This window comes from Oreochromis aureus, linkage group 11, assembly GCF_013358895.1.
Source record: "Oreochromis aureus strain Israel breed Guangdong linkage group 11, ZZ_aureus, whole genome shotgun sequence".
NCBI lineage: Eukaryota > Metazoa > Chordata > Actinopteri > Cichliformes > Cichlidae > Oreochromis > Oreochromis aureus.
The window spans coordinates 30515401-30540798 of NC_052952.1; the positions used below are offsets into that span (position 1 = coordinate 30515401).

Consider the following 25398-nt stretch of genomic DNA (forward strand, 5'->3'; position numbering starts at 1 on the left):
TTAAAAGATGATAAAGCCCATTGGGACATGGCCATTATAAGTTTTGAAACCCTGTCATAATTTCTTTCCAGGCTATTTTTTGAGATGGGAGAGATACAAAAGCCAAGTTCAAAATTACTTTTTAGAACCAGTACTTTTCCTAGCCAAGACTTAGACATTAGGTAGTGCTTGAAGTTGCTAGAAAGCTTATGGAGTCAATTAAACCTTTTGACAGGTTTTATTACACACATATGTTTTTATTAATAAGTATAAACTTACGGAGCCATTACAAATGCTTCCTAAGAACACAAATTTAATTTTTTATTGGATGGATGCATTTCCAAGGACAAAACAAAAACATTGATTTATTAGTAGTAGTGGATCTTTAGCAACATTCTAGTGTCCAAAATGATTGAAACCTCTGAACCCCTGACAGACCTTGCCTTAAAAGTTATTTAGTAATAAGCACTTATTTCCCCCTTTTTAAGATGAATCACTTTTAAAGAATTCATTGCAGGCGACAGTCAGTGCAGCGACCAGACCAACAAACTCCTGGAAGTCCACCACACCATCCTTATTGTCATCCAGTTCACGCATAATCTTCTCCACCACACAAGCATCATTGGGGCCCTAAAAGGGGAGCAACAAGTTTAGTTTCCCCAGCCCAAATCATAATGATGGAGCTGGTCATTTTAATTTGCATAGTCTGGAAATAACTTCTACTTTAGACACAGGTATGTTCTCATTTGCCCAGGTATCAACTTGTTGGCCAACATTATAGAGTTGAATAAACTCAGCTTCAAAGCAAATAAAATACTTTCTCTCAAAATATAGCTGAAACTGAGGAACCATCAGATTCTTTTGGGAATTACCATGGTCATTTACCCTGGTTAAAACTTAATACATTCAAATAATACATTATTCATGTCAGCTTTGGAAAGAAAAAAACAATTTTTTTTTTTGATTTAGCAACAGCTACTTACTTCCAGAAATTCTCCAAGTTCATTCTTTAACAAATTCTTCAGCTCCAATTTAGTGAGCGTGTACTTGTCACCCTCTTTTCCAGAATACTTGTGGAACACATCAATGAGGTCCACCATTGCTCCTTTCAGATTGGCACTCATTTTGCAGTTCTAAAAACCAGAAGAGGGAAGGATAAATTACCCACAAAGGATAGATTATTCCAAACATGGAGTATACCATTTAGATTTACAGCAGGGAGGACCAGCCATCATTTGATATACAGATAGAAAGAGTTACTAACAGTCATTAAGTTTCTATTGAAGCTTTAGGCAAACCCTTCATTACAATTGTTTTAATACACTGGCACTCAGATTGTGATCGATTCCAGCAAAACCAAATTAGAAAAGGAATGAGGATGCAAAACTGTGTTTCACACACTTACTGTGTAATCATAAGAAACCTCGGGTTACATGATTGTGTTTCACTTCCCTCCCTGCATTTTTATTTCTCGATGACAGAGACAAAGAGTGGTGCTGATGGCGGTATGGATATTTTTTGCAGAGCAGACTTACGGTTGTTTGTCAGTGGACTATAGCCAGAATCAGATTACATTTTGTAGCTTAAAGTGAGAATACTAAACCAATGGCAAGGTGGCCTTACTCAATAGCCCCCCCTCCTCCTTTTATAAGATATTCAAAAAACTTCATATGGGACCATTTCTTGGTTAGGTGTGTTGATTCTATCTCATATGGCATTAAAATGCTGGGGAAGCATGATGTCTCATGAAACAAACATATTTCAGTTGCTGAAGCTTGCTAATATTGGTACCAAACAGAATACATAGAGGAGAATGCGGCATGGTAACCAGACAGTTCTAGTGTCTAACCTTATACCTGCCTTTCACTATCAGACACCTGAGAAGCCTATACAGGAGAGCAGTTTCATTTCACACACCCCTCCTCACAAACCAGTAGAGGACAAAAGCCAGACCCCCTCCAGGACAGCTCACACATACAGTAAGATAAGTATAGATTTTGCTCTTGGTTGCATTACATTATACAAATAGCCTTTAACCTCAGATTAATTTTAGAGTATGATCTTATTTCCATCATCAAAACTATCAGATGATATTTTAGCCCATATGAATAGAAACATGTTTCTCATGAGCTATAGTGAGGGAATGTGTGAATATCTACAGTTTGCAAAATCACTTCTCCAAATGATGTGGCACCAGATTCCCCTAATTATTCTCAATGATTGCTGTTAATCATTTATTCCCAGCGTGATCAGGGAGCTAATTAAAAGTCTTTGAATGTCAAATGAGAAGCTGGTGTTAATTAACTGCGACTCCAACTACAGCACAAGTAGTTCTAAAAAAAAAAAAATCCTTCACACTACCACTGCACATCAGATCAATGGAGGAAAAAGAAAAGAAAAAGATCCGTAACTCACCTGGACAGTGACACTTAACAGGTTCTGTTGAAAGTAGATCGAATTGAGCTCTCACCACAGCTCTCAGCTCATTACTTATAGCGACTCTCACCTGTGTGCAAATGAACCTTAATCAGATAGGCACCTCCCTCTGAACAGCATCATCAGCGCTTTCACCATTGAACTGCATGGCCATGAAAGGCAACAACCTCAGCTCTTAGAACTTTGCAGGACAAACACCACTCACTCTTTTTCCTAACCTTATATAGATATGTTGCAACAGGGATTAGTTAAAAATTAAGTAGATACTCAAATGGTCAGTGAGGGATCATATGTTTATATGTAATTTAAGGTATGCTATATTATATATACAAGTTATGTATTTATGTTGCATTAGAAGTACAATTATTGCATGTGTGCAGCTTGGAAAATCTATAAAATAGTTGTTTAAATTTCCATTTTAAAATGCCTACAAATATCCCTGATGGCCTAAAAGCTGAAAATTAGTTAATCTGAAACAACCAATATTAAAATCAGCAACATAAAGAATAAAGCAAATTGGCTGTAGTAGTCCTCCCCTTTTCCTCTCTAGGGTCTTGTGTAAGCTTATCAAGTATGACTAATGCTTTTTTAAATATCATTTGCAAGTCAGATATTGATTATATTTGAATGACAGCTTGACTTTTGTAGAAATACAAATTAAATGTGGGTCAGGTTGTTAAGAGTTGATTTACATCAGTATCTCCTGGTAGCCTGTGTAATGCCAATGCTTTTTGCATGCTAGTTAAAAATTTACCAAACCGACTTACATTTGGTATCTACTGGTCTGAGACAGCAGGTGAGACCAAACTGGCCTTTTATTTTTGGTGTGAGGAACATATTACTTGGAGATTAAACACTCTGTGTTTCATGTGGGGGAATAAAATCCTCCATTATTGATTACTCATAAAAGCTGTTTTAAAAAAAATGTGCATATAGTGATCACTCTTTTGCCAAAATGAAACGGAATATGTTTTTATTCATTCATTTCAACATCTGCACAGTATGAATTATGAATGACCAGCATTATTCAAGACATTAAAATAAGACACTGCATTATTTTAGAGAATGTATAATATGACTCTTCATGAAAAAGAAACATGTCCTTCATTTGCGTTTCTATACAAAAGCATTTGAAGTCTGTATAGACTGCACGTTAACATTACTTATATCAAGAAAAAAAAGAAACAATTGGTTACACAGTGCATTTCACATATGCAGAGGGAAGTAATATATATGAGCTTTCTCCCATTTAGAAAGGAAACTGATAAATTGGTGCACGTCACACCTTAGCTGTGTGGTGTCACAGCTCTGCCTAAGTTCAAGGGTGTCATCTACTGGCCATTTTCAAACTTTGTTATTGGCCACATATGTAAGTAAGCAAGGCTGCATAATTACCATTAATGGCAAAACACAAAAGTAGTTATGTCATTTTTAAAATAAAAGTGAAATTCATTTAAAAACACTGTTTTAAAAAAGTTAAATTTAAAATGACCAAACATGAATCAAGTCAGAGCACAGCAAAAATAATTTTTGATGAACAAAATAATGTTTCTTTTTAATCAAAGTATTACATTACTGAATCCAAATGATTAAAAATAGTAGTAACGCAGACAGGATGACTCAGTATTTAGAACAAAAACCTTCCATCACAAATAATATATGACAAACGTACCTTCACATTTATCAACTGGCAAAACAGTTTTTGCCATTTTTTCTTAATCATACAGCAGCTTTTATTTTATTTAAAGCATGTGTAAAGACAACTAAATCTAACTTAATTCAGGCACTGGATTTGTATCTGCTATCTGTCTGTACAACTCATTCTAATTCCCGTAGTTAGAGTATACCTGGTGACAATCATAACACTGAACACTGAACAAATATTTGATAAACATTAGCTATTATATGAAACAGTGATTCATAGAGGGCCCAATGAAAGTATGACAAGTGACAAGTGAGCAATCTCTGTGAGTGTGCTTTTGCAATGTATGCCAACAGCAAAGCTAATAATAACTCATGAGGGATGGATTTAGGAATAAACAGAACAACAAGCACACAAGTTCCGACATTTGGCAGTAACTTAAATTGGTGACTACCTGTGTCCAGTATTCACTAAAATATGAATAGTATTCAGCTTGAAACACATTGAATATTACACTGAAAACTTAAAAAGGATTAGTGCTGATACAAACACAGATTGATGGAGCATTCCCATTCCCCAGTTTCTAAGCTTTTGCTCTACAACTTGATATCACTTGTATTGTTACTATATGGTTTCATTTGACTCGGCCTGATCTGAGTTTGAACATTCATGATCTCAAACCTCTGAGGGCCAAGAATGTAACAGTGCACAGTCCTTTCACAGTGTGGCACCTGTCACCATGGTTTCCTGGGACCTTGCTTGTTATCCAGAGTGCAACATGGGAGATCTCATGTGAGCCGGCCTTTCAGCGCCTGTCAGCAGGGCACCTGGCCTGAGACACTGAGGGAAAGTGAAGCAGAGGCCATCAGCTCAGCTGTCAGGGATGACATGACAGACTGCCTTGGGCAGACAGATTGCTGGATTTTTTTTGTTTTTTTCTTTGTTATCACAATGAGATGTTGTATTTTGCTCCCTTGTTGGCATAGCCTACACAAAAAGGTTACTTGAGGGCAAGTCTTTACTGAGAAAATACTGAGAAAGGCATTTGTTTAATAGTTTTTTTTAATTTAATGGCTAAAATGCCACCAGTGGTATTTGATTTAATGGCTCTTTATTTGCTTCTTTTTTGGGTTCTGTGTCTTTTTCCACAGTCACCTTATCTTCTTCTGGCACCCTTTCTTCAATAGGGGGACCAATCACAGATATTCTTCCCGCAGATAGGGTTCTTCTCTTAACACTGTTTGCCCGCTCTTGGGTTGTTGGCTTTCCCAGAACACTCCTCAGCTGTGCCCAGAAAAATGCCTGCTGGTTAACCTGCTGGGGCCACTCCAGGTATGTCTTTGTACTCAGCATCTTCTTGAGCTTGCAATACTTGCTGGGCAAGGAGTTTGGATCAATAGGCTCCTTAACCACTAAGATGACATCACTGAAGGTTTTTCCCATTGCTCTCTGCTGAGCAAAGTACAGCTCATAGTTGCACCACTCACTGTTAACGAAGTGCCGTGAGAGAATAAACATTACCTAGGAATAAAGAAAATGACAGAAAGGAAATTACTATAGGGTCTCTACCTTATACCTTCCTACCAATTTCCAAACAACAATGATGAGATGCTAAACAACATGTCGACTATATTCACCAACCATTTAACCAACCATAGGCATATCACCATTACTTACTTTTTTAGACTTTTAGGACTCAGTATTCCAACAGTCAACAAGTTGTCAGGCAAGTTTTGAGATGATGTTAACATCATCTAAAATTGCAATGTAGATTCAAAAGTGCAAAGGGGAAGTGGCAACTACTGAACCAGTTGACTGTAAGCTATTTTGTTTTGCCTTTGAATGAACAATGTGAAAATGACACACACTACCACTGGGTGATGTTGCCAATTAATTGAGAGATCAACTGACTAAAACTGTAATTCCTAAAAAAGATGTACGCCAAGATAATTAGGTTTTGCTGTGAGTTGTTTCTCATTTTGGAAGGCTTTAATCTACTGTAAGTTTCAATGTGCTGGTGTGTAGTGGGGTGCTTTTACTCCATAATACATTTTAGTACCTTACGACTGCTTTCAATATTCTCAATGATGTTATCAATGATCCACTTTCCCGGCATGAAGTCCCTCTCATGAATGCATAGGCGATAGGGGTTCTTGTTGTTCTCCAAACAGGGTAAGAGCTGGTCCCTCACCCAGTCAGCATCTGAGTGGCTGTAGGATATGAAGGCATGGTAGGTAAAAGTCTCTAAATCACCACCTGCTTTCTCCTTGTGAGCTCTGTATTTGGCCCTGATGATCTGGTACGTTGCTTTAGTGTACCATGGGAGGTCAAAAATATAGCAAATCAGCATAAGTATTAAGATCACTGCTGTGGTGGTTGCAACACAGATGATGATAACCAGTCTGATGTCACATGCTACATGACCTGGAAAGTATTTGGCTATGACTGTGTTGAGGAAAGCCTCTGGGTGGTAACACTTGTAGTTCTCAGGCCAGTTTGTGAGGTTTACCTTTCCTTTCGAAATCGTGTCCTGGATGAAAGCATGAAGCTCACATGTACAATGATAAGGATTGTTCCCTGCCTGAAGTTGAGACAATTGAGGCATATCTTCAAAGGATTTTTTGCTAATGAGGCCAAATGAATTCCCATCCAAAGCTAGCGATTGCAGTGATGCACTTTCCCATTTAGATGGGATGAATTTAATTTTATTCCCACTCAGTAGAAGGGTTTTGAGGTTGGTGGTTTTCTCAAAGTAGTTCATGTCCAGCTGGTCCAGATCACAGTAGGACAGATCCAAGTACTGTACTGTGGTTGGCAGACAACTGAGAGCTTCACTTACGAAGTTATTATGGTGAGCAATAAACTTGGTGATATTTTGTTTCCAGACACAATTTTGGCTATCTTTAGCAGATCCTAATTTGTTGTAGCTGAAATCCAAAACCTTTAGCTGCTGGAATTCTTTTGTGAGGGATGATAAGTCTTTTAAGCTGGTCAACTCATTGTCGCTTGTGTTGAATGTATGAAGATTTGGCATGGTGTTCTTGTAATCGCATCGCTGGTTGAATACAAACTCATTTTTTAGTCGATTATTGGAGACATCTAGTAATTCCACACCGTTCATCTCAACCCATGAATCACAGGGTGCAGAGTTGAAATACACATGTTGAATAGACAGTTGCTTAACTTTCTTGAACCAGGTGAAACGCCAATCAAATCGTAGCACATCAGGATTGCTGATATACCTACAAGAAACAGAGATATTTAGTTTGCGTATTTTTGTATGACCTTAGTAGTGAGCTTCACATTCATGTAATTTCACTTTGTAACAAGGTATTGCATAATAGCCATAACAAAATACTTGTCAAACCCACTATTTCGTAGCATCATCTTCTTGTGCAGCTCTACCGTATTTAGTGCAGCTGCTGTTTTCGGATCATTAATTTAAAGCCCTGTTATGTTCCTTGATAGTCGTGCCCTATGATGCGCTGCACAACCTTGTGACTAAAATTGCTTGTTTAAGTATGGCCATAATTTACAAGATGAATATTATGATGTACATTTTACAGTCCAATAGAATAGAATAGAATAGAATAGAATTCAACTTTATTGTCATTGCACATGTCACACGTACAAGGCAACAAAATGCAGTTTGCATCCATCCAGAAAGTGCTTAGTAATAATATAGATATATTACAAAATATATATTAGCAATAAAATAGATATATTGATATATTACAAAAATTGGTCTATTATGGGTATGTTGCAATGTACACGGTATGGAGGTATGTTATGAATATGCTATAACTATAAGTATGTACAGGCTGTAGTGAGTGTACAAGCTATGTACAGGATATAAATATGAAACTATACAGAAATATTAACTATACAAGTTATAAACAGTTGTAAACCGTTGTAGAACTATAGTTATTATTGTACAGATTTATGCAGTGGTGCAGTTTAGATCAATGAGATATGTAAACTACTGTCAGAGCAAACTTGTAGGACGCCAAAATACTCACCAAAGATCCAGTTTATCCAGTGCAAGGTCTGTGATGCTGGAACTTGCACCACTATCAACAAATGTTGGCGAACGGGCAAAGTCAATGTACTGAAGTGTTAATCTTTTGATGCTGGTTGCTTGTAAATTGATTAAAGCCATCCTTATGAGGTTCTCATTGAATTTTCCTCTGTGAAAGATGAGTTGCTTGGCTTTAATGTGCTTTAAACCCTGAAAAATGTCCTCCTGTCCCATGTAGTATGTGAATTCAAAGAGGTTGCGAAATTGAATGACTGTGAATGTTTTGTTAGCTATGTCCCGTAGCATGTGAACAAGAGCATCTGGGCGTTGATCTATAGCCATGTCAAAGCCCATCTGACTTGTCTGAATGACTTCTAAACTTCCAGGCTCATAGTAACGGAGGTGGGAGGAACATTTAATAGCAAATATTTGGAGCTTGAGGTTCTTCAGGGGCTGAAAATCTTCTTTTTTAAGACCCATCACCAAAGGGCCACCCAAGGACAGAACCTGGAGTCTGGAAAGTTTGGAGAAGCAGTCAGCCAAAGTTGCATTTTTATAAAGGTTATTAGACACGTAGAGCTGTTTTAGATTAACGAGAGGTGTCAGAGCTCTGGCAGGAATTTCCTGCAGGGAGTTATTGAAGATGTCAAGATATTCCAAGAGTGTGTTGTTTCTGAAGGCATCATTGTCAATGTATGAAATGTTATTGTACTGAAGCTTGAGGATACGAAGCTTAGGGAGGTGGAAAAAGTCATAAGCATAAACAGCTTGAAGTTTATTATAGGAGAGGTCTATTTCTTCAAGTGTGGGTGGAAATTGTCTCCATGGGATACTGTCGAGCTGTCTTCCCAGACAGTCTGCAGATCGGTCAGAGTTGTAGATCTGACAGGGTCCTTCCTCAGTGTTGATAGTGGGGAGTGAAGATGGAGTTGGGAATGTGAGAGCTCCAAGAAGGAGACCACTGAAATGGATCAACTTCCAAATCATTGTTTTAGACCTGGAAATGAACAAGATCAGGCAAGATTATCAAAACATTTTATTTATTTTCATAGACAGTAAATAGATATTCACGTTATAGTTTGATTAACGTTTCATTAAACATTAACATTAATTTCAGTAGAACATTTCTTTCAGTAGAAAATGCTCATTCAGATTTTATTCTGTGTTTGAGTGCTCTTTTAGGCTACGTGCTTTCCCTTAATCCCCTTTCCTGTATTTCTTAGGCTATGTTCACACTGTAGGCAAAAGCGCATCAAATCCGACTTTTCTGACCCTATGTGACCCATATCCGATCATGGTATGACAGTTTGAACAGCACAAATCCGATATTTTCAAATCCGATCTAGGTCATTTTCATATGTGGTATTGAATCCGATACATATCTGATGTTTTAGAAAGCAACTGCTGTTTGAACGGTCATGTCGCATTAAATCCATCTTTTACGTCACTGACACAAGACAGACGCCATTTATCAGCGCCGGAGAAGCGCCTGAGAAGACATCGTGAACCCTTCCTGGCCATCCAGTGTAGATGTTAGTGAAACTGTTGGGAAGACAACGTTGGAGAAACGTGAACATTTTATTTGTACTGTATAATCTGCAGATTCTGACAGAAATCTGCAACTATCCTTTGAAGCACCGCTCCTCTCTAAAACAGCAATAAGGATAATTATTAGGCCATATGTAAATAACACAATAACTTTATAACTTCAAGCAAAATTGGGAAACGTAAAGTCCGAAACAAGTCTTTTAATTAAGGGCCATCGGTCAAACAATACTGTTTGGTCTGGGTCTAAACAGAGCGCGTTGTGTGCGATGTCTTCTTTTGCACATGTGGGTCGCTTTGAGGGCTGTGGATGGTTCACACTGGAGCGGGTTTGCTGTCACATTTTAGTTGTAGTGTGAACAACCAGACAAAAAAATCGGATTTGATTGAAAAATCGGAAATGAGCATTAAGATCTGCAGTGTCAACGTAGCCTTAGACTTCTTCTGTACTTTAAAAAACAAAAAAATCAATTTCATGGCTTTAGGTCTTTTTGCAGTTTTCCTTGTTTTCACTTAACTGAATTGAGCATAAAAAATCCAAGTAAACTGAATCCAAAAATTTTAGATGTGATTGAGTAGTAAGCATAACAGACAGACAGACAGACACACACACTTACTTCATATCTTAATGAGGACATGGCATTCCCTAGCCACTTACCCTAACCGTTAACATCAAAATGAATGCATAACCCTAACCCTTAGCCTACACCATAAACCCTAAACATAACGTAATTGTAGCCCTGACACTAAAACCAAATTTTTAACCCTCAAAAATGCCTTCAAACTCGTGTGGACGACCATTTTGTCCCCATAAGTGACTGTTGGTCCCCACAAGTACAGTGGCATGCCAATTTTCTGTCCTCACAAAGATGTCTAAACATGTACACACACACACACACACACATGCAGGTATACAAATCAGAGAAAAATGTGTACTTTTGAAATTGCATCATCAGTGTTGGGCAAAATTGTGACACATAACAGTACACCACTTCTACAAAATAGTAAACAAAACCAACGTTTAATTCCTGTAAGATGCATGAATGCAGTACTTTTTTCTGACATATTTAATTTCATAATTTCCTGTTGAGTTATAAGTGTGTCTGACAATGACTGGTTTCTAGCTTCTTTTTCAGGTTAAGTTGACCTAGAAACCACACACATCACTGCATTTATTGAATGCACTCAGGCAGCAAAATTGCATTTAAAAAGACATTAGTTTCATCCTTTTACAATATACATTTCCACTGGTCCCTCAGTAAACATCAACAACGGCAACTTTTTCATCACACAGCACTTACCCTGTGAAGTCTAGCTTTCTGCTTAAGGCTGGTAATGCAGACACTTTCAAATTCTCCTCCCCTTTTATAGTAGTAGCTCAAGGTTACACATTGTTTTTGCCCTCACGTGAAAGCTTTATAACGCTCATAAAACAATGTTGTTTTATCTATTCCAGAATTGATGTGACTTGAATAAACAATTCTGTACGGATATGGCTAGTGTAGAAAAACATTGTTGCCTTGTTTATTTTAGATAATTGTAGGTCAGTATACTGTATTAGAGCACTGTCTGTTCATTTGTGACAGTCTGGATAGGAAAAAAAAATATATATATCGTCATCCTGTTAAACATAATTTTTGTTTAATTCATTGTCTCAGCTACATCTAACAGATTGATGGTACATGATAAACTGATGCTTTAATTTCTGAAATATATTTCTGCCAGAAATATAAATAAAAAATACAGATATATAATTTATCCACAAATATATGCATTGGGGAAATGTAATTTCTCATAACATTCCACTGACACTTGAATCAATTACTCATCATTTCTAACTATTCATGTGAATGAGTGAATAACATATTGTTCTAGGGAAAAAAGTGTCACATGACAGTTTTTTGAATCAGTATCTGTGTGTGTTACTTTGGCAATCTTCTTCCTTATTTGTCAGTTAAACATTGTATGGGAAGTAACAAAACAACAGTAATGCTGATTAGCTATCTGACTTGGGCCTCAGTGCACAGCTATTCCTGGAAATTGACAATAGATCAGATAAACATCAATAACATTTACTTAATAAGACACATCACATAAAGGCACTGTTGTAAAGTAATGTTTTCCCTGGTAATCAGCATTATCAATATTATATTAATATTATAACAATGATAATTTTGTCTTAAATAATTTGAAATGCAACCATATTTCAAACCATGAGACCACGTTTTCATTATTCATTTATTTAGTTTTTGGTCATTTTAGTGCCAAGTTCAAGTTTAACCCCAAGTTGGCTCCAAGTCTTTCAGATCATTTGCTAGATATCACTAAAAGATATTGATAGTTGTAATATTTTCATTTCTCTTGTGACTTTAATAGTGTTAAATTGTGAATACCAAGCTCTTTAAGTGAACATGGTTAATAAATACCCATTCATGGTATGTGAACATGAAAGACTTGCAGTCACGGGACTATTAATAGGTAATTGTTTAACCATCAAGGTCGAAACTTAGATTTTCTTAGATATCTGTGTTCATCTAATGATAGTTTAACGGAATATGCAAGATTCTGTCGTATCACTTTTTGAGAAGACCATTATAAAATATGTTTTCCTTGAAGCTTCAGTGGCCTCAACCATTTGTAGAAATTATGACTTCTCTGAAGCAGGGACTGGGGAGTAAGTGTGGGTGGACTGATGGGTGAAAAAAAATATAAAAAAAAATTATAGATCATTTTTGGTCCACTAGTGAACGTGACGTCATTTAGCTGTGTTTTAATCTTAGCTAACTACCAGACTCTTGCCCATTAACGTACCATGCAAGATCTTTCTTTGATCCCAGTGTTGTCTTGTGATAACTCCATCAGGGTTCAGAAGCACCTATCTGCATTCCTCTTGCTTTTTCTCTTTACATTTATCTTTTGGTTTGTAGGCCTGCCTGTGTGATAACTGGTGGATAGTAATGCTAAGATGTGAAAACAATGCTAATCCAGACAAAACATAAACTCATATCATTCACCAGCTGCTCTTGTATATAATGGAGCAAAAAACAAATTTTGACTGTACATGCAATTTAGTTTAGTTTAGTTACACTGGCCATACTTCATATTGATTGTCTAGATGTAGATATGTAACACAGCAGCAGAAGTCATGAGTAGATCTGATGAATCATTTCTATTGATTATTATAAGTTGACCTTTCAAGTTGTTGGACTGATGTTTTGTTGGTGGGAGAAATTTCATTTACGCATAGCAGCAATTTAAGTCTGATTGCTACCAAATATAATCTGGCTGGTGTGACTGAAATGCATTCGGCATTCATATGTGCCTAGCATTAATTTAAGAATGCCCTTCCTCAGATTAGTCATCCAGATACAGATCAGTGCACCAGTTGTAAAAGGAGATAAGTTTGCCAAACATTAGGGTAGTCAGCAACAACCACAGTGTAGTCTCAGATAGCTTTCTCTTGTGGTTGTTAGGCATAAACCTAAACAACAACAGATCATTTGCAGTCAGTAGGACGTTTTTTTTTTTTTATTAAAACAACCTAAAGCTTAAGACTTTTTGATCTGTGTGACCTGTTGTACTAACTCTATGGAGATCTTGCTATTTCTCAAACAGCTAACAGTAAATGGTTAATATCAAATGCATCTATAGTATGTTTTGAATCATGCAATTAAAACACACATTGCCTTGCATCATTTTCTCCCTCGCAAACTTGATAAATTCACTTCCTCTTTTAGGCATTTGTTTTTCTTTCTGTCACTTCCGTAGCTATTCCACGCTCTCCTCCAGAACACTTCTGTTTTGTAAAGTTTTATTTTTTTCTACTGCTGTTGTGTTCTATTCAACTTCCTTTGTAATCAACATCTATTAAATTGTGTGTGCCTTTGTAGTATTTTTCTTTTTGTTAGTGTTTCCTCAAGTTCCACTGTGTTTGATCTCTCAGGGTCACCACAGAAAACTCAAACTTTTTACCTCAGGCAAATTCCTTATTAATGTTTCCAAGAGAGGTAAGCCAAATTGCCGTGTTCCTGCAAACACTGAGAGCTTTTAGCTTATGTCTATCAGATTTTATATTAACCAGCAGGATATGAGCTTCTGTGCTTAACTCCTCTTATGAACCGTTCTTTTGTTCCGTGTGACCTCTTGCTGAATTTTTTGTGGTTCTCATGAATGTACAATTCCCACAAGAGAAATGTTTTCTGTTCTGTGGTGTACAGCCTTATCTGTGAAAGGAATCTGCACCAACATGTTGGCAAAGCTGCAGACTTCTCTGTTCAAATTTTTAGTATTATTTTCTTTTGTTTAAAAAGTCCTGTGGTGTGTCAAAACAGAGTTGTACGTAGTGCAGTCAAAACACCTACACATAATCTCTTGTGTACACAGTATACTGTACAAAATCTTCTCAGAGTTAATTATTGTCCCCAGGCTGGCTCACTGCCAGATTCGTATAAGACAAGCTGGAATCTCCCCAAGCACGTGAGGAAAAAAAGAAAGATAATTTGTTATCACTGTTTGTGTCATGTTTAAATTTTATAGACTGGCAACACCTTGTAACTATGACACTGTTTACATTCTAACTATGACCAGGTGTAAATGTTCAAATTATCGTGGACAACCAAATAAGAAATAAGATGAGTGAATGCTTTTTTCTTTTTTTTTTTCCTCTTTGCTTTTGCTCCATAATTGCTGATAAAAGACACTATGTAGCTGCACTGGCTCATCCGGTATCTAAAACAGGTAACAACAGATAAGAGCATAACAAGGACAAAGTTTCCATTTGTTGTTACAAGTAATGAGTGGTCTATTTTTTAAAAGATCTTTTGGCAATATGGCAACTTTAAAGACCGGGATCCAATTGTGTACAGTAATTGAAAGGAGAAATGAGATTAGTATAAAACCCCTGGAAGAATAAAAACAACAGAAAATGACACAAAGATGTGCTCACAACACATCAAACAACTCTAGTTAGGACTTGATTGATGATGTAGAGGCCCTCACATCAGATGGTTGTTTCAGTGGGGTAAACAAATTTCTGACTATGAAGACCGAGAAGTAGATATAATATATATAAGTCTTATACACTTCAGTGTAAAAGAGTCTTATTGGAAGGCACATTATCTGTTTGTAAAGTAGTTTACACTTGTCATAGTGGCAGAAAACTTTCTGGTACTCTCTGGTATATAAAGTCGAAAGACTATAAGTACCAGAAAGTACTAAAGACAAACTCAGAGAGCATCAGAAACAATCCAGAGAGTCTTCATTTGACTCATTTACGAAGTTATAGCAGAGCTATCCTCTGAACAAAATCTCTACCAAATAAGCCTCAGAGGAAAACTAAAAATAGAATTTCTTCTTTGTAAACAGGACAAATCAATTGAACAGCATGACACCTGCTCTAAGAGTAATATTTATTGCACTATTGTTGTATTAGGCTGGGTTAGTGTTAATTAGGTCAGCTGGCTAAAGTTCCATTGTATCTTTACAGTCCAAATTTGACCAACAATGGTGCAATGGTATAATGGATGGAAAAAAGTGAAAAGTTTATAAAAATGTTCCTTTTGGCCTGAAATTTACCAAATGTGCTGTTGTGTTTACTTTTTTGTATCTTGCATTCACTTTCAAACAAGACAACATACAGATGGTTACTGAATTGTGGGAATTCTTATATGAAGCTAAATTGCATAATGGTTTTAGATCAAATCCACATCCATCCATCCATTCTCTTTTGCTTATCCAATTCAGGGTCACAGGGGTGCTGGAGCATATCCCAGCTGTCTTAGGGAAAGATGCAGGCTACGCTAGCAACAGTGCTAGCCACTGCATCACTGTGCTGCCACATGGTTTGCTGCATGTTTTTTTTTTTTTTTTTTTTAAATTTTCAGTTTACTGTGTGGGTAGTTAGGGTTCAAATGCAAGACAAAGGTGCACTTGGTAAGAACAGGCTAGCCTATTTATTAATGCTCAACATGAATAAAAAAAACCCCCCAAAATAAAAACAGATCAGAGGATTACAGAGACAGAGCAGCTTGGAGTAAAACCAAAACCACCCCAAAACCCTGGAACTGGACCATAATAGTAAGTTATAGCTTGCTGATAACTTAGGTGATGAATTAATATATTACGTTATTAATTAATTTTATTTCTGTAAATATTCAACCTAAATAGATGATAAAGTTAATATCAACAAGTCATAGTCTTCTCCTGGTAATATATGATTTCTACAATACAATGTAAGTTTTTGACAAGGGTAGCTATGCACAAAATTAGTAACCAGGTTGTGAAAGACACAGCAAACAGTTCTATCAGTCATTAAGCCGCAATATCTCTCTGATATGCCATGGAAAGCGTCATCCAGTAAGTGTAAAGATCTATTACTGCATCTGACATTTACCCAGCAGTCAATAGTTGATGGCAAACAGTTCTTTCATTGACATGTGTTGGCAGTGCTGGGCCCACTGCCCTGATATGACAAATGTATCTGGCAGCAGACTTTTTTCAGTGATGAGTGTTCTTTACTCTGGTTTAATGAGGCTGTTTACATGCTGTGCACAAACACAGCTGCACTTGGTTGATGATTCCGTTTAAGTTATCATGTTCGTCCTCCGCAGGGACAGATGCTGCACATGGTTTATGTGCACAGGTTGTTTTTCTATCATATATCAAAAGTTCTTTACCAGCACTGTTGCCGTATAGACAAAGAGCAGTAAGATAAATACAGTAAATGAAATTAGTTGCTGTTATCTAAACTATCCTCAAAAGTACTTTCTTATGGTCATCTCGCTTCGACTCTGACAGTTACTTTTTTTAAAGAAACCACTTGCTGTGAAAGTTGTTTTCAAGAACCACGACTTTCCTGTAAGAATTTCCAATAAAAGCTTTCTACCTTAAGGGAGACAGATAGGAAAACTTGAACAAATACCAGCAAAAACATCTTACTAACTAGAAACTTCTAGAGGGAGAAATGCCAAAGCAGGGTGAACTGAAGAACTAAATCACAAATTATACAAACAGTGAAAAACATCCAATCCATTAACAGATGACTGGGAATAAACATGGCAGGAATGCCTCTTTCAGAAGGGAAATGTCAAGTTAAATCACACAGCGTTTGAATATTCCCATCAGCATCCCTCAAACTAGGAAAAGAAAAGTAATAACAACAATTATTCAAACTTAATACAGCTTTGTTACAACAGACATTTAGATTTAGAAGAACAGAAAAAGCATTCTAGTAATCGCTAAATATTTGATAGAAGTAACACCTGTGCTTAATAAGACAAATGCTTTCTATTACCACACGACGAGTAAAGAAAAAAAAAAGAGTGATGCTATATTAGGGCGTTAGAGCAAAACAGAGCAAAAGTATTCTGGAGAGTCTTGAATAATTATAAATCATTACAGTCTGCTCTGTTCAAATCAATACTCTGGTCAGGAAAGCATTAAAGAAAACATTACGAACTTTAAGTTCTGCTTCCATGTTTCACTGCTAGTGCGCTTCAGTCGCACATGCTCGCTCAATGTTGTGGTAAATTACTACATTCAACTGGAACATAATAATTGCAGATGTTATTAGTCACACCCAACAAATCAAAGCATCCACCACGTAAAAGCTCTATTATACAGGATAGTGTGGGTAGATTTGTGTTTTGTTTAGGTGCTTTTGTTTCAGGCATTTTAAGGAGGAGTTTACAAACAAAGAGCAAGAGGGATTAAAAATGAATTAGAGTTAAGGTATTCTGTTTTATTGCAAAACCCAAAAGGAAAAAATACTCAGCAAAGAGAAATGTGTGCTGTCTCAGTGGCATTTGACTCCACCTATAAGCCCTTGTTTTGTGTCCTATTAATGTTGCCAGAGAATGAGTAATCAATGAATGGTCATATTCAGTGACTGATTAAAACCAGGCACTGAATATGACATGAAACAAAACAAAAAAAAAAAAAAAAATCAAAATAATGTCACAAATCTTATTGTTTACTAAAGAAGCTTCCTTTTAACTGAAGTAGCCCTAGAGTGATCCAGCACTCTGGGGATTCAGGGGTTGACTTTAGTTCACTGAGCAGCCTCCATTGTTGCTTTCTAAAGCCATAAATGTGTGTATATGTATGTGTGTCACCACAACACACAAGCACAGAAGGCTGCTTTGTAGTAAATGTGCCCTGTTGAGAAACGTGATAATTGTGTTCTTGTCAAACATCTTGATCATATCTTTATATAAGTCATAAAATATGCAATAACATTTTAGATACTGCCATGAAAATTGACATTAATTATAAAGATAAAATAGTAGCTATGTGATAATTTTACTTTCCCCCATAGAGATAAAATCTGATTACAATGAAAAACTAATTAGATACAGTGGGAAAAGTGAGGCAGCTGCAGTAGGGCAGAGCTGCAACACTCACATGTACTGCATTCATCGTCTCTAAGCTGCTGCAGTGTCAGTGGGCACAGGTCCACTACTGCATCAACTATTATGTCTGCTCAGGATAAGCTTCTCCGGACATCTTCTCAGTTGAAAGATAAGAAGATTAACTGTTTGGCTTCTGAGCATTCAACCTTACAGTTAAATAATAACTGAATGTTCAACATAAGTTGAAGCAGTAAAGAACTAAAATAAATCACACTGGGAAAAGTAAAACTGTTTGAAAACATTTAAGAGGGCAGAGCAGCAGGAGACATCCAGTGAGTTCAGTATACAAACAAATCCCTGAATAATCACCACATCCTGGACACTACTTCTGCTTTCTCTAAATATACCTTAAAACTTGTAATCGTCTCAAAATGACCAAGCTGCTCAGATTTTTAGAGAAGACTTTACATACACCATCAGGCAGGCAACATAGACACCAGCAGCTGTTCAAATCTCCCCGATGTTAGCTTATTTACCACTGGGGCTTCACAGGTGCCAGCAATTAAGGAGGCTGATTGCCTTAGGAGTGTCTCTAAGCATACAGTAAACCTGAAATCTTTATCTTTTTATAATTATCAACACATCTCATTAAAAGATGAAAACCAGATATAAGCGGAGATACTCCAAGCCCATTGCCTGTAGCCTGTGTAGTGAAAACTGAAATAGTGAATGCGTCAAGGACAACATACTCCAGATGTCTCAAAAACTTAATTTTCATTTCAACAATTCTTCCACCCCAAAAAAAGTCACTTTAATGCTATTTTGTGATTTAAATATCCTATTTGTTACAAAATAATATATGTTCTGTGTTATATCACTTCCTTCCTAACACAAGAGCTTATACACCTTTCATAGCACTGAAATACATTTTTCATTCTTTTATAATACAGTTGAGGTATTGGAAAGAGGGATTTTCAGTGTTTTTCTATGCTCAGTGAATAACTGGATAAATACATCGCTTTAGGATCTTTAGCCATGCTACCAGCTGTGTGAGGCTGTACATAAAAACACAGTAGTGCTTTGGTATCCTTTTGGTATCCTTGAAGTAAGAGTGAGTGAAAGGGAAAAATATATATAAAACAATACTAATCTAAAACTGGCAAGTATAATTTGCATGGTTGCAAAAATGTGCCATTCAAGGATGTGAATGTTGTAGGTTTGTTCCCTGAACCAGTAAATTATATTTAAGTAGAGGAAGTGAAAAATGCCCACCTTCCTGCTTTCCTATACTAAGGAAACCTTAAGCAATGCAACCTTTAAAGAGGAAAGAAAAGTTTCTAACTCCAGCATGTCGGTCCGGGTGAACAACCTGTCACATGACATAAACAGGCTCTTCCACACTTATCATATTTATAATGTGGTTTAAAAACATGAACATTACAGTAAACATATGGATTTTCCTGTTTGAATGCAGCTAGCCATCAAACATTACAGCCACTTACTGCTAAAGAGACAGACAGTGAAAGTGGAAAGTAAAACTCATTGTTGCAGCCAGTGGCAGCCCAAAAATGATCCCTTTAGACTGATTTTTAGTTTTAGTGTCCTCTGAGTTATCCATTCTGTCACTAGTTAGCTAACATAAAGTAATGTAAGCCTGTTAGCCGCAACCAACTAACCAACCACATGACATCACATTCCATACTGACAGAAGATGGCACTAAGCATGTTTTTAAAACTTCAAGTTTAAATCCAACTTCCCAGACAGTGTTACATCTATGTCAGTTTGTGAGAGGTGTGGTGTAGTGTTTCAGTTAGTTTTGTTTGTTTTTTTTTTTTTTTTTTTTTTTTTTTTTTTTTTTTGCAGTGGACAACTAGAGCTGTGTCTGGGCTTAAATATTTAAGACAAGATAGAGTCGATATGTCAAACGACCTACAAAATGTTACTACTGGGCATTGAAACCTGCCACTTTTTCCACTTCCTGTCTAACTGGTGGATGGTTAAATGACAAGTATGGAAAGCTACTAACTGACGGAGTTACTTTGGCTAGAACACTGTATTGTCCATCAAGGTGACATTTTCCACCCCTTAGATCAACTAGTAAATTTTATGTGCCTCCATAATAAACTAAGAAATATCTATCTATCTATCTATCTATCTATCTATCTATCTATCTATCTATCTTTCTTGACTGTATAACAAGACAGGTTTATGATCATCATGATGACAACAGTGTGCTATTTTATAGTGATATTAAGTTTCACTTAATGATTTTTTTTCATCCTGCCATCATGGACACTATTGCAAATAAAGGTTTATGTGAAAATTCAATTCAACATTTAGAATGTGCTGAAAGATTGGAACTACAACCTAGGCAGATTGTTTTAAATGTTAAGCGACAAAACAAGCTTGAAATAGACATGAAAACAATATGTTTAAACTCACCTCATGTTGGACAGGCTCAAGTGTTCCTTAGCTGGACTTTTCATAACACATTCTAACCTGTTCTGTTGTCAGCGCTTAGTGAGAAGTGACTCACCACTGGATCAGTAAGCTTGTGGGCACTCTGTTAGCTCTGCTAGTCTGTATGTGTTTTTGGCCCTCCCTCTGTCTCATTCTTTTTCTCTCTCACTCACTCTTCAGTCTTTGTGTTTGTGCGTGAGCATGTGTGTGTGAGCGTGTGTGAGCGTGTGTGTGTGTGTGCGTGTGTGTGCGTGTGTGTGTGTGTGGCTCAGGAACGTGGAAAGTAGTTTTTTTTGCCTCAGAGGCTCCACATATTTTTAATCATGTTTGCTACGCTGTAACACGAACATTAGAGCCAGAACTGTTGAGAAATATCAGTTTCATCACAGCCATTACTCTGGTCATGCACATAAATTTTATTTTATTTTGTTAAAACCTTGAAATATTGTTTTTTTTTTTTATCTAACCCAATAAAACTCACACTTAAAAATAAAGATTGACTATGTGCTAAGACTATTTTGATAGTGAAAACAAAAAAGTTAAAATAACAACTGCTGAAAAAAGAAAAAGCAGTTTTATGAAAATGTCCACCCTGTTCCAAGTTTCAGTGAACACCTCTGCCAAAAACTGCCTGTGTAATTAGACAGGCCCATGAAGATAATCTGTTGGGTGGAGGAATGTCAGTTCATCTCTGCCCTCGGCCATTTTCACAGTTTGGTTGTCTTATTCATTTGTATATTTTATTAGTTATTATGTCATTTCCTCTGTGGGTTTACATCCCTATAAAACTATGAGTGAGGTTTTGTCTCTAACTACAGCAACACTGCAACAAACTGAGAAATATTTTGTAAATATGGTTTGGTCACAAAATGGTGAATAAATCACTCGCTACACTGGACAGCATCTGTCTCCTGCACTTCTTTAGCCACGAAGGTCAAGTCCTACCACAATCAGACCAGATATTTTTGTTTCTTATGGTCTGAGAGGCCCTCAAATGCCTTTTGGGGCTGCAGTGTGCCTTTTACTGAGGAGTGGCTTCTATCTCACCACTCTACCATACAGGCCTTATTGGTGGAGTGCTCCAATACGTTTGAAATGGTTGTCCTCCAGAGCAATGCTGGAGCTGGAGTAACAACTGGGTTCTCAGTCACTTACTTACTGAGGCCCTTCTACCCCGGTTGCTCAGATCAGCCAGGCGACCAGCTCTAGGAAGAGTCCTGGTGGTTCTAAACTTCTTTCATTTATAAATGATGGAGGCCATTGTGCTCATTGGGACCTTCAATGCAATGGTAACCTAATAGCTGACAGCATTAAACAGCAGTGTTTTTTAAAACTACTAAGTCTATTACCCCAACCACAAATCAAACATATTTACAGCCTCAATACATTTACTTCGAGTTAGAAACTGTAGTTCCCAACAATTAATTGAAAAGACAAATTAGCTGTAAGCCAAGTGCATTTCTTCATATGTAGCTCATTTTTTCCAGAGCCATTTCAAAACAAAATTGTACTGTTTACTTAACTAACAGAAGGTTAGTATGAGGCAAGTGGTGGAGAAATGCAGAAACTCACTGGGTCAAAATCTGTGATTACTAGTTCAGCTCAAGCACTTTCATTTGAAAAAACAAAAGAAAAAACCAGAGTATGAGTATTTCTCCAGTAAAAGTCAATTCTGTGTTTTTTCCCTGCTACAATCACTGAGGAGATTGACATGTGGTTGGTTTCTCCAAATATGTTTGTGTAAACAGATGCTCCTTGTATAACAACAGAAGAATGGATTTAACCGACTAACTTGAATGAATGTACTGGTACCTCAAAGCTGACACAACATAGGAACAAGTTTAGAGGTTCTATATCACAGATAAATGAAGGAATGAAGGGGCTTGTTTCAGCAGTGAGGAATCCAGGAAGTGAAGAAGGAACAGTGAGGAGCGAGCAAGTGTCAGTAGGCTGGCGATATCGCCTGAGATGAGAAAGAGTGGGGGATGTGTTACGACCTGGCTCAAAAACCGCAACATGAAAAAGGAGACGAATACCAGAGTGTTAGTGAGAAGAGGTTTTATCTTAAAATGGCATAGCCGGTTGGCTAAAATGGCTGGTGCCACCAAGGTAAAGACTAGTAAGCTTCTGGAAAGCCTACCTCAAGTATGCTTTTATCCACACCTGACTAGGTGTGGCCAATTAGCACCAGCTGAACACATTGAGGAGATTAGGGGCTGCAGAGGGGCTGTTACATCCTGGAAAAGAAAATAACTCTCCCTGGAATTACATCCTGTTACGGATGTAATTCCAGGGAGAGTTATTTTCTTTTCCAGTGGCAAACAAACCAGAGATGGTAAGAGATGGCTGGGCAGAGACCGACTAACTAACACAATGAGTAATACTGAAACAGGGCAGGACAAGTGCTAACTCAATCACTAAGCATGAAAGATCTTTACCACAAATATGCCAGCAGTGGTAATAAATGGTTGCTATGACAAATCCTTAAATACACTGCAAACTAGTGAGCTGGGGAGCAGGTGCACCTGTCAGAAACCTTGCTGTGGCTGGTATGCAGCCACACCTCTCAGGGATCTAGGAAGTTGGTAAGAACCAGCTTACTAAAAATCAATGGAAAGAACAGGAAGAATAGAGAAGGAAATGGGAGAAAAAGGTGGACCTCAGAAGGACTGCAGACCATGGCAGACTTATGTTTTATTTAATGGCTATTTGTGACTATTAATGACTTTTGGTTTTCCTTGTTTCAGTTAAAAAATAGGTTGGCGATGGACAAAAATTTGCATAGCGAGTTTCTGGAATAAGACAGCAACTCGTATTCAAGATTCTTGATGATAGCATTTCTTTGTTCTCAAGTGGAAAGTTTAAAAATTAATTGAACCGTGGGGAAAAAGTCCCCTTTTAACTGTGGAAGATCTCAAGTGGTTTATATTCATTTTAAAAAGAAGACCAAAGCATGGGCCAAATTATTGCTAAAATCAAAGGTGTGCCCTTAAGGCTGCTTTAAAGGGTCTTCGGTTGAGGAGACACACTTAGGCCCATTATCTTTTATTATTTCACATAGCAAAGCAAGAAAAATAACTTCAAGTCAAAGGGAGTTCTGCAAAGCTTTACTCCAGCATAGGCATATGCATTATTACAAAGAATTCACCAGGGAATTCCTACTAAATTTGATGGCAATCCCTTCAGTAATTGCTGAGATTCACAAAGGGAATGCCACAGTGGAAAGTTAGATAATCCAAGTCAACAGCATAATTCCTCCATGGAAGATAAATGTCTGTACACAATCTTATTGCAGTCCATCCAACATTATTTCTCACTGGATTAGAATAATGAGCTGATTGATCAGCTGATTGATGATGAGTCCTTCTTGAGCCATTCTGCTGCAGGTGTGACTTAATGTGGAACAGCTGGTTTGACAGTTTTGTGTTTGGTATTAAAGCTACTTTAAAGGTATTTCCAGTAGATGCCATTTATTATGCTTTTTTACTAGCTTTGTTCATTTACTGTGCTTCCTCTCCTTTTACAAGGTCACTGCTGTATGCTGACTCATTTGCTTTCATTGTAATACCTTCTGTTTTATGGTATGACTCATCTGATTGCAGACATTTTCCAGAGGTTTCAGAGAGACTCTGACTCAGCTCCGTTTTTGCTCCCATCATACACTACTAACTATAGTACTGTCTGCCTGTTCAGCTCACTGAGTCTGTGCTTAGTCACAGGTTTTCCTGAGCCTTTTGTGAGTTTAATGGTTTGAAGTCTGTGATGATGCACATTCCAAAAGTAATCTGGATTTGTTTGTGATGGAAAGCTCTCAGCTTCTCCACTGACCTAATTTTTGTTTTATAGTTAGTTTTGGCCATAGGAGGGAGTTTACTGCTTATAAAAACCTTAATTTTTGCCTTTATGTACGGCTTTAGTTAGACTTACTGTTCTACAATGATTGCAGTCTATTAGAGAATGCAGCGTTGGAGACAATTCATCGGTGGCCTTCAGCGAGAAACCTTCACTGAACATTTTGTTTTCATATTTCAGCACTAGACATTTATTTTTCAGTCCCTTTTCCCCTCTAATATTTGTAGTAGTTCAAATATGGAGCTGAAAGCTGTATAGTAATGTAAAAGTTATATATAATTACATATACATTTATTTTTCATAAATAAGATTCAGAGGTCTTGAAAAGTAACAATGAAAAGTCATTATTTTTGTGTGCCTATCACGCACATGCCAAGGTGTTAATGCAGCGCAACATCACCTTAGCGTTCATTGTTTTTTTTGTTGTTTTTTTTTTTTACATAATGGGCCACTGTGATGAGAAAATGAGGTTATGAGAAATCAAAACAAAGCCTCTGTGCTCTTTTCCGTCAAATACTTCATTTCCTGACTCACCTAAATACCAGCCCACACAAACAATGAAGCACTTGAGGTTGATGCGGCAGAACTGACCTGTTTCATTGCTGATTACTGCAGAAGTCAGGTTTGACCTGCAGATTATTGCTTTGTTGATTTAAGGATTTTAGCTGAATGCTTTGAAGCAACATGGAAGCAACCTAATAAAGTTAAACGGCATGCAAACAAAAAACAAACAAGGAAATAAATACTATAGACTGGTGTTATGAATCCTTTGGGGCTGTAAAGCCTTTGTAATACGCTTGTCAATATGCCAAATATTGGGCAACAGATGACAAAACCTGCTTGTCTTGACAGGCAAATCCAAATGAGTGCCAACCTCTTGTGAACTGTGTGTGGAAATCTGTAAAATGTGGTGTGAACAACAATTAGATTTTGAATGAACTTGAACAAAATGCAAAAATCTATCAAATAAAAAGTAAAGGTTGCATTAAACAATTAAGACCTTTGTAAAAGAAATGTGTAAAATATATGTAAAAATAATCATTATACTTCCTAAATCAATTATTTATATTTATACTTGTTGCTTTTAAATAAAGACAATACATCATTTATTTATACT

At 37.0% G+C, this 25398-nt stretch overlaps 2 protein-coding genes across 2 annotated transcripts; both read right to left on the reverse strand.

Moving 5' to 3' along the window:
* Positions 1 to 215: 215 nt before the first annotated feature.
* On the reverse strand, positions 216 to 2518 carry s100a1 (S100 calcium binding protein A1). The gene is made up of 3 exons (XM_031756704.2): positions 2395 to 2518; positions 963 to 1112; positions 216 to 609 (listed from the first exon to the last, which is right to left on the reverse strand). Exons 2-3 carry the CDS (start codon positions 1101 to 1103, stop codon positions 463 to 465), a joined length of 288 nt encoding a protein of 95 aa, XP_031612564.1. The 5' UTR covers positions 1104 to 1112; positions 2395 to 2518; the 3' UTR covers positions 216 to 462.
* Positions 2519 to 3380: 862 nt separating this feature from the next.
* Positions 3381 to 20550, reverse strand: tlr18 (toll-like receptor 18). The gene is made up of 4 exons (XM_031756743.2): positions 20412 to 20550; positions 8077 to 9072; positions 6117 to 7299; positions 3381 to 5578 (listed from the first exon to the last, which is right to left on the reverse strand). Exons 1-4 carry the CDS (start codon positions 20453 to 20455, stop codon positions 5132 to 5134), a joined length of 2670 nt encoding a protein of 889 aa, XP_031612603.1. The 5' UTR covers positions 20456 to 20550; the 3' UTR covers positions 3381 to 5131.
* Between the last annotated feature and the right edge of the window lie 4848 nt (positions 20551 to 25398).

Coding starts and splice junctions, on each gene's coding strand:
- s100a1 (XM_031756704.2), bottom strand. CDS start 1,103: ATGAGTGCCAATCTGAAAGGAGCAATGGTGGACCTCATTGATGTGTTC. Junction 610..962: donor AACTTGGAGAATTTCTGGAA/GTAAGTAGCTGT, acceptor CTCCCCTTTTAG/GGCCCCAATGATGCTTGTGT.
- tlr18 (XM_031756743.2), bottom strand. CDS start 20,455: ATGAAAAGTCCAGCTAAGGAACACTTGAGCCTGTCCAACATGAG. Junction 9,073..20,411: donor TTGAGCCTGTCCAACATGAG/GTGAGTTTAAAC, acceptor GTTCATTTCCAG/GTCTAAAACAATGATTTGGA. Junction 5,579..6,116: donor ATATTGAAAGCAGTCGTAAG/GTACTAAAATGT, acceptor CTTTATTCCTAG/GTAATGTTTATTCTCTCACG.